This window comes from Myotis davidii, unplaced genomic scaffold, assembly GCF_000327345.1.
Source record: "Myotis davidii unplaced genomic scaffold, ASM32734v1 scaffold175, whole genome shotgun sequence".
NCBI classification, from domain to species: domain Eukaryota; kingdom Metazoa; phylum Chordata; class Mammalia; order Chiroptera; family Vespertilionidae; genus Myotis; species Myotis davidii.
In genome coordinates this window covers 3,171,719-3,181,363 of record NW_006286972.1, presented here as the reverse complement: position 1 = coordinate 3,181,363, position 9,645 = coordinate 3,171,719, and the positions used below count along the sequence as shown (strand labels likewise).

The 9,645-nt window shown below is 43.9% G+C and overlaps 1 protein-coding gene across 7 annotated transcripts in view; it reads left to right on the top strand.

The window, feature by feature from the left end:
* Nucleotides 1–9,354, top strand: part of PCNT (pericentrin) — a 90,905-nt gene extending 81,551 nt beyond the window's left edge. For all 7 annotated transcript variants that reach the window (XM_015560688.1, XM_015560693.1, XM_015560691.1 and 4 more), the window contains 7 exons: nucleotides 972–1,145; nucleotides 2,640–2,750; nucleotides 3,837–4,069; nucleotides 5,687–5,763; nucleotides 7,167–7,332; nucleotides 8,323–8,450; nucleotides 8,886–9,354. In XM_015560688.1, coding sequence (XP_015416174.1) covers nucleotides 972–1,145; nucleotides 2,640–2,750; nucleotides 3,837–4,069; nucleotides 5,687–5,763; nucleotides 7,167–7,332; nucleotides 8,323–8,450; nucleotides 8,886–8,929 — 933 coding nt within the window. In that variant the 3' untranslated portion in view covers nucleotides 8,930–9,354. The remainder of the gene's footprint in view (nucleotides 1–971; nucleotides 1,146–2,639; nucleotides 2,751–3,836; nucleotides 4,070–5,686; nucleotides 5,764–7,166; nucleotides 7,333–8,322; nucleotides 8,451–8,885) is intronic.
* Nucleotides 9,355–9,645: the final 291 nt, after the last annotated feature.

Here is a 9,645-nt window from a genome sequence, read left to right as displayed (position 1 = left end):
GCTCCTTGAGCATTTGTGTTGAGAGCCAGAGCAGTTTGGGTCTCTAAGACTGCCTGGGGGAGCACTGCACTCCCCTTCAGCTGCATCGAAGGCATTTCAAGTTGCTGATACAAATTACTGATCAACGTTCTCTGATAATTATGAAAACTTGATATTTACCTGAGAGCAGCATGCATGTGGACCCGCTCACTCTTGGACCTGTTCACCCTCTGACCCACTCGCCCTCTGACCCTATTCCCTCTGACCTGCTCGTTGAGCGCAGTCAGTGGATGGGTGCAGTGTGTTCTTGCCCTCTTGTCTGTCGGGCACCATGCCTTCTGGGCCCGCCGCAGGCTGAAGGTTCCTCTGATTATGAGAAAAGATAATGAGCCTGTTTTAAGGGACTTACTCATTGGGCTTCAGGGATGAGCACATGATGTTCCCTGGTACCTTGGGTGCTGCCTGTTTGTGGTGTCAAAGAACATTGTATCTGTGACAGGCCTGTTCTGGTCATATAGCTCCATTTTGTGTCAAGTCTGTTTCATAGAGGATCGGAAAGAAATGCGATTTGAAAACTTTTATTATTTCCTGTCCCACAAATGGGCAACTCTTTCCAGCTCCACAGGCTTCCCACAGAACCCCCAAAACATTTAAAATAATACCTAAAAATAACCAACAATAAAAAGCACAAATAGCCCTGGCCAGTTTGACTCAGTGATTTGAGCTTTGGCCTTCAGACCAAAGGGACTTGGGTTCGATATCTGGTCAAGGGCACATACCTTGGTTGCAGGTTCCCCAGCCCCAGTAGGGGCACTTTCGGGAGGCAAACAATCGATGTGTCTCTCTCATGTCGATGTTTCTTCCCCCCGCTTCTATTCTCTCTAGAAGTCAATGGAGAAAATACCCTCTGGTGAGAATTTAAAAAAACACCCAAATAGTCTGATGCCTTTTAACAAATCCTATATATTTATTTTTGCTTTCTTCTTCCCAAGAAAAAAATGACAGCAGAGGTCCAGGTCCAGCTGGTGGATGTGTTGCTGAAAGAAAATGATTCTCTGACTAATGCTCTCAGCACTGTGACCCAGGAAAAGGCAGAGCTGTGCAGAGCAGCGTCCCGGCTGGAGAAGACACTCAAGCATCACCTGCTGAAGGGCTGTGCGCTCAGTGTATGTCACTCACTCCTGCGGGGGAGGGGTAAAGGGAGCTGGGCTTCCTTATGGCTGGCTGCCTGGGGCAGTGTCATTTCTTTGTAGTTAGCTTCTCTGGGCTCCTTCCTTCCTAACGGCCAGAGTATCTTATTTAACATTTTAACGGGTTATCTGCCTTGTTCACAGGGCAGACACATGTATACATACTTTCATACATGGCCAAGATGGTGTTTGATACATGTCAACGAATGGAAATTTTGACTTAAGAATGTAATAAATAATCTGATGAAATTAGAATTTTATTGCACTTGTAACTAAGGAAAAGAATTTATAATTTTTCTGATTTGTGTAGTTCATTTTTGGAATGCCTAATTTTTTTCTCCTATATATTTTAGGTGGTTTTTGTGTGTGTGTGTGATTTTCTTCACTTTTTTTACAATGAAAAGTTCGTGCAAATTATTTTGTAATTTACATATGTTAAAATCTGCCCCATACTAGTGTGATGTCACCTGAGTTTTCACTTGTGCTCTGCCCCTTTCCCTATGGTTTTCTTTCCTTGGATGTCTTGTAAGTTGGAACTGTGGTTTCTGAAGGCTCTTCACTTCCTTCGTGGTGCATTTGAGGTCCACCTGGGTGTTGATCTCAATAGCTTATTCTTCCTCATTGCCAAGCTGCATTCAAGGCATACATGTGCCGCAATTTAACCATTCACCTAATGAAGAATATATGGGCAGTTTGCAGTTTCTGACTGTTAAAAATAATTTTCCTATAAACACTGTGTACAGGATGTGTGTGGACATAAGTTTCGTTTCTCTATATAAAAGCCCAGGGTATTTTCCGTCTATATTAACTATGCCACGGTGTTGTCCAGGATGGCTGCCCCAACTGCTTCTCTGGGACTTAACTCAGGAAGTGTTTCAAGGTTCCTTGTGTAGGGCACCCCATTGTGGACTAAACTTGTGTGGACTAAAATGCAGTCAATAGGAGAGTGCTTTTTTCCTTTATGAAAGTTAACAAAGAAACTAGGACACAAACATTCTTTTTTGTTGTTGTTAATCCCACCTAGGATATTTTTCCATTGATCTTTTAGAGAGATGGAAAGACAGAAACATTGATGTGAGAGAAACACATCAATTGGTTGCCTCCTGCACGCACCCTGAGCAGGGCCCCGGGCCAGGGAGGAACCTGCAACTGAGGTACATGCCCTTGACTCGAATCGACCCCGGGACCCTTCAGTACACCGCCTGATGCTCTATCCACTGAGCAAAACTGGCTATGGTGGAAATGAACATTCTTGATGAGAAAACCAAAGGTAGACAGAAAGTGAATGGTGGAGTATTCTCCTTCATGTCCAAGATGACATGAGTTCCTAGAGCGTCTTTTCTAGGAACGTCCCAGCTGTGCTTTAGATGGGTGTGACCTTTTTCCTGGAGTTGGGGTAGGGAGAGATCAATTTTCTCATGATATTTTTATGAGAACAGCTCTGTAATGCACTTTCTGTGGTTGTTGCAGAGGTCAGACAGGAGGAGGGACAGGACCGTCCTGCAGAGCTCACCAGGACTTGCAGACCCAGGACTGTCCGCTCCAGCTTCCAGGGAGGAAGCAAACACCCGCAATGTCAAGGTAAGACCATGCCTATGGCAGCATAGGGATATCAGGGGGGATGCTGCTCTTGGTTTGTTTTTAAGACTTGATATCTTTAGAGCAGTTTAGCTTCACAGCAAAGTTGAGGGGAAGGGGCAGAGAGTTCTCATATACACCCTGCCCCACACACTCAGTCTTTCCCACTGTCAGTGTCCCCACCAGATGGCACATCTGTTAAAATCCGTGAAACTATATTGATAAGGTCATCATCACCCACAGTCCATAGCTCACATCAGGCTCAGTCCTGGTGGTGTGCATTCTCTGGGTCTGGACAAATGTGTAATGACATGTGTTCACCATTACAGTATTATACAGATTAATTTCACTGCTGTAAACATCCTCTGTACTCTGCCTGTTCATCCTCCACCCTTTCACAGGATGCTTTTAACTAGTAAAAACAGTTCACGGCTTGGAGGTCCTCCTCTGCCTGGGCATCATTGCCAGCAAGTGTGTGTGTTCACAGTAAGAAGACCACATGGTGGTTCGAGTGGCCAAGTCATGACAAATAAGGGAAGCTAAAGACAATGAACTTTCATTTGAAATTTGGCCTACTTTTGTGTAGACATCACGTTCTGTGCTCATGAGTAGGGCAAAATGTGTGATGCTTTGAGTCATTAGGTAAAGTCTCTGCAACCTGAACAAATTCACTTGTCATCATTTTTGACAACGTAGAACAAGTGATAGGTTCTCTCATGAAGGAAAAATTAGGATATGGGCACCAATACTTTGAGGGGTTCCTCCCACCCACAACGTCCATGAACCCATGATAAAATGCCCCACCCAGCCCTAGTTTGGGCCTGCCTTAGTGGTCAGATTCACGGCGCCCTCAAGGGGGCTGCTTTGATGCTGTGGAAAGGACTTGTGGCCTACATTTTGTCTGTTAAACAAAACTGAACTTTAAACAGCAAATTGTTTCCGATTACAGATGTACACAGCTGACTTGTGTAATGATTTGCTGAAGGAAAAGTGGTCTGGTTTTTTCTAAAGCACAACAGTGCAAACATGTTTTATAGATTTGTCAGCAAGACAGCTGTTCTATGATTAAATTTTCCAATTTTTTTTTAGATGGAAAAATTGTACCTGCATTATTTGAGAGCAGAGAGCTTTAGAAAAGCTCTGATTTATCAGAAGAAGTATCTTTTACTATTGATCGGTGGATTCCAGGACTCTGAACAAGAGACGCTCTCCATGATCGCTCATTTAGGAGTGTTTCCTTCCAAAGCAGATAGGAAAATCACCACATCCCGGCCTTTCACCAGGTTCCGAACAGCTGTCAGGGTGGTGATTGCAATTTCAAGGTAATAGGAGGCGTGTGCCACTGCTGTCTTCATAAGTGGGAGGCACGTTTCAGTGGTTTTAGTCTTTGACACTCTACAATTATATTCTCTTTGAAGATGAATGGCACTTGACCTTAAAGAAAATACAGATGACACTTGTCTTTAGGAAATCATAATGTGCAAAACTTACTTTCTAAAAAGATTTAAGGGTGCCTTTTTATAATAAAACAATGCCTTGCTCCTTAATGGGTCTCTTGCCAGGATTGTTTTTGATGTCCAGCATGTCTGATCAAGTTTAAAACTGCATTTCACTTCTTCACATTTGTTTCCTATCTCTTAGTCAAATTTAATTTGTTACATAATAGGGGCCAAGAGCATAAGAACACATCTGTGATCCACCCAGGGTGGTGGCCATTTATGGCACAGGCACTCTCCAGTCTTTGCCTGTGGATTGGGGAGGGGAGGAAGAGCCTACTGCAGGGTGCAAGGGGCCCTCCTTCTTCACCCTCCACTGTGTGTCTGCTTAGCCCAGCCCTGCCCAACCCCCAGCCAGAGGTATTTCTCATTCTCCCCAACCACTGGGTGCACAGGGTGTCATTGTTAGAGCAGGGTTGTGACTCCCTAGTGTGATTGGGGATTTTGATCATTTCAAAATTAATAGTGATGAGATCCATTTTATTTTATAATTTTTAATTTTGCTGAATTTCTAAAAATGGTTATCCCACTAAGAACAGTGCAGCTCTGTGACTCCTGTAGAGGTGCCCTGTCCAGTGCATGCTGGTCTTTGTCTGTAGGACAGGCTGTTTGGTTCCAGACTATGCTACAGAATGGGTGGAAGTCCCACACAGGGTGGGGAGGGAGGCTTCCTCCAGCCCCAGGGCACTTAGTCCCCTCACCTCTGAGTTATGACCATAGCCATGCCAGATAGCGGGTTAGACACTGGATGGAGGCAGGTAAACAGATCCAAACCCCGCCTCCAGCCTTCCTGTCCAGGAGGGATTATCATCTAAGTGAAACAGCATTTTTTTTAACCCTCACCTGAGAGTATGCTTATTGATTTTAGAGGAGAAGGGGGAGAGAGAGAGAGAGGAAAACATTGATGTGAGAGAGAACAAAAATCAGTTGCCTTCTGTATGTGCCACAACTGGGGTTCCAACCTGCAACCTAGGTGTGTGCCTTGACAGGGAGTCCAATCTGCATCCTTTCAGTAATAGAGGATATCACGCCAACCACTGAAGTACACTGGCCAGGGCAAGCAGCCGCATTTTTAACGTCCACACCACCGTCCTCCAGTCACCCCAACACCCCACCCACTGCCTTGTGGTCTTTGTAGTGGAAGGGGAAGGTGTTGCAGATTGATTCTGAACTGGAGTCTGGGAGACCCCAAGCTGGGTGTCTGGGAGTGGGCAGGGTTGGGGCAAGGCAGGGCCTCCACGGGGGCTGGGTGGGACTGGGAGTGGGTGGGGAAGGGACCCTGTGCACAGGATTGAAAATAGCTACCCTGTCAATGTGCAGAATCTGCTGCCCTGGGGAAATTGGCCGCCAAAACCCTTTCAGCTGTTGGTTACATCTGGATTTTCATTGCTTTTGTCACTGCTATCGTCCTCTAGTTTTCAATGTTTCTTATTTTTTTTGTAGATTACGTTTTTTGGTTAAGAAATGGCAAGAAGTAGATCGGAAAGGAGCTTTGGTGCAAAGCAGAGCGCCTCACCCAGGTGGGCCTGCAGAGACTCCTTAACCTCACCTTTGCAAACTTGTCTTCCACTTGCTGTAACATATCATTAATATCTGGTCATTTTCAGGGCTCGATGGGGATGTAATGAAGCACACTAATAAATGGGTAAATTCAGTCAGTGCAGTTGGCAGAGGCAAAATGGTTTTTGAAGGAAAGTAGTGTTTATGTTCATGTAGTTAATGCTAATAAGTAAAAGTGGTTCAGAGGAGCGTAATGATTGAAAAATATAGAAGTGATAAATATGTTGACTAATAACTTATCTTTTAAACATGTTTTTATTGATTTGAAGAAGGGGGAAGGATAGAGAGAGAGAAACATCGATGAGAAGCATCATTGATCAGCTGCCTCTTGCCCCCTTTCTGGGATGAAGCCCACAACCCGGGCATGTGCCCTGATCAGGAATTGAACCAGTGACCTCTTGGTTCATGGGTTGACACTCAACCACTGAGCCACCCCAGCTGGACCTACTAACTTATCTATATATATCAAAACCTAATATGTAAATTGTCCCCACGGGAGTTCAATGGGAGACCAGTTCAATCGCTCGCTATGACATGCCCTGACTACCAGGGGGCGGCGCGGAACGAAGGGAGGCCCTGGCTGGCAGCTGGAAGGCTCCAATCAGCCCTGATCGCCAGCCAGGCTAGGGACCCTACCGTGCTTGAATTTCATGCACTGGGCCTCTAGTTTTTAATTAAAAGGTCACTTCTCCAAAATGAAGTGGAGTTCTTCAGACTGCCGCATCTTTGCTCTGAGAGCACCATGCTTACTTTCTCAGTCAGGTCTTGTGTCTAAGGTTCTCTGCTGTTGCCCCCAGTCTGAAGGATGCACAACTACAGGCCTTTGACAGGTCACTGCCCTGGGGAAACATTGGCAGACAACCTCCTCCCCCTCAGCACAGGGCTGTGGCCGCTTGGAGGAGTGGTGAAAATTGGTGCCAGTCAACTTTGATTTTCACCTATCAATTGTTACTTCTTGAAATCAAAATGCCTGGTCCGCCTTCAGAAAAGTTTGCCCCTCTCCAAGGCTGGTATTCTTCAGGGTATCTGCCCCTGCCTCCTGAGCCCACTCCTCACTTGAGTGGAGGAGCGCCCTCAGCCCAAGCTCCCCTTGCCCAGCAATCTCCATCAGGCACTGAGCACCTCTCCAGGGTGCTGCTCATACGGATGCCAGGGGTTAGGCTATAAGGTGATCAACACTCATGTTCCTCCCAGAGCTTTTTAAAATATAATTTTTATAACTTGGGTACTCTAAAAATGTTTTGAAATTGCCATGCAAACTCTTAAAGCTTATATATTTTAAATTTTGGTAGATGGGCCTTCCTACTAAAATGCATTTGTCATTTTTCATAATCCCTTTGTTGTTGAATAATTCTGGGGGAAGGATTCCTGGTGCCACGACAACAGATGACTCCACCAGAAACCAGTGAATCCCTACCTGAAACCAGTGAATCCCTACCCGAAACCAGCGAATCCCCACCAACCCGGGACGTATCTTTCAGCCACACCAGGGACTCTGTGCCAAAAGCCTCCCCACGCAGGAGGGAAAGGTGAGATGTGGTGCTTTCAGACTGTTTTTTCATTGTAAGGGTTAGGCAAGACCTGATCATCAGTAGAGGTCCAATGTGCAGAGACAAGTGGCCATGCATGGCAGGGTCTTTGGGCAGATTTGTATGGGTACCCAGGTGTGTGTGTGCGTGTGTGTGTGTGTAAGGGGGTTTACATGTACCTGGGAAACCCCCATATGCAGAGGCGCACACACACATGCAAGGCCTTGGTTGGCTTAACTCAAATCTTTTTTCTGTAGAATTTGGGTTTATTGCACCCCAATGTATTTTTATACTTATTACTCTGGTGACAATTGAGATGTTACAGTGACAATGTTATAGATCAGTTATTTGGGAAAAAACCTTTTCAGTTTTATAGAGTATAATTTAGTTTAAAATTAAAGTGAAAAGGTTTCCCTGACAGGAGAAACAATACACAAAAACATAAGGCAGGAGCCCCCTCCCCCGCTTTTTAAATTTTTTTTCAGAGAGGGCATTTTGCCCAGTGCCCAGGTTGGTAATATTTACTGAGAGAATAAATGGTGGCCAGGGCTTCTTCTGTATGGATGACAAGGGTAAGATGTGTACCTCCCTTGAAGAGTATGCTGGGAGTGACACAATGGAGCTCCCTGGTCCCAGCGGGAGACTAGGAAGAAGGGCAGCTGACATACCCATGTTGACACAAAGATGGGTCTGAGTGCGGATACATATCTATGAAGATTTAGTGAATAAAATAATATGCGGTAGTTTTTCCTCATTGTAGCTCTGAGACATACAGAAGTTGGTTTTTAAAGCACTGTGTGTCACTTTTTAGAAATCCTTTTTTCTTTTGCAGTAAAAAAAGATATAAAGGAAACAGCCATCTAGTTTACCTCGTTTCCCATAATGTGTCCAGTCAGAGGACCCAGCACCACTTCTTATTTATGTGCTAACTGCATTCACCATCCTATTGTGTTCAACTCTTGTTTTGTTTGTTTCTGGGTTTGTGTGAAGGTCCAATCCATCTCCAAATTCAAGGTCAGAAAGATCCCTGACTGCTTCTCAAGATCCGGAACGTTCTTTGACAGAATATATTCATCACTTAGAAATGATCCAGCAAAGACTAGTGGGGCTACCACCAGGTAAAAGTCCTCTGATTCTTTTTTATAATGTAAATGTACCCTAGGAATGTAAAATAATGTGGGAAAGATGATTAGCATTCAGCTTAGTAATTGTTGGTTTCAGTCCTAATTATAAGCTGTCATTAATAGTATTAGAAGAATGATTGTAAGTCAACAGTGTACTTGATCAAGAAGTGTCCAGATCAGTTTGACTTAATCACCAGCTGGGCCTTATAATCCTCCCTCTCACACTTCTGGAAAATGCATAGATTGTTTCACTGGATATACTTTTTCCAGTGTTTTTTTAATCATTGTAATTTAAACCACTATATATTTGAATTATTCATATTTTTACCAAAAATAAGATACTAATTCAGTGTTAGTGTTTCAGAATTGTTCTTAAAAGACATGTGAAGTCTTCTAACAAATTGCTACATCATTTTTATTGTTATTTAGATTCCACCTCAAAGAAATCCTGCCGTCAGAAGAATAAACAATGAATAAAGTCCTTGTGGCTCTTACCAGTGGCAGTTCTGCTTGAGGAAAAGAATCGTTTTTTCCTTTTTCTAATGAAAGCTTGCGGTGTGGTGTGGCGTGGCATACTGAGCAGTGCCAGTCTCCTCACGTGCCTGAGATGCCAGCCTCAGAGTGCCATTAATTAAGTATTCTCACCTTTGTGTATTGCTACAAAGCCAAATAGAATATTTTTTATGTAATTTCAATATCTTTTAGCTCCTTACCTTCATGAGGTAATGTGTGTGCTCAGGAGCCTCGGCACCTGCCCGTTTCTTTGCATGTTGGCAGAGCCACCCTGCCTGCCTCCAAAAAGGGTAAGCAGAGAATGGCTCCCTGGTGTTTTATTTTCTTAAAGTGTACAGATAGAAACTTGGTTAAAAATACAAATACAAAAGAAAAACAGAATATAATTAAAACACTATTTTATTTGTGAATAGCCCTTGCGTTGTTTTTTTAGTTTTATCCAGTTTGCTTTTATTACTGGGGGGAAATAACCCAAAAAAACATAGACTTAGAATTTATGTTAAATGGCTTTAAGTCAGAAATTTTCAATGGAACTCAAAGTACTCTTCACCTAGTAAGACACCTGCCTGTTGCTTCATCTTAGTTTCTCATTTACTTCTGTACGAGGTAGCCACTCTATACTACTTCTCATGACTATGATCTTTTTACCTTTTACTGATGCTCACTTGTACCACGT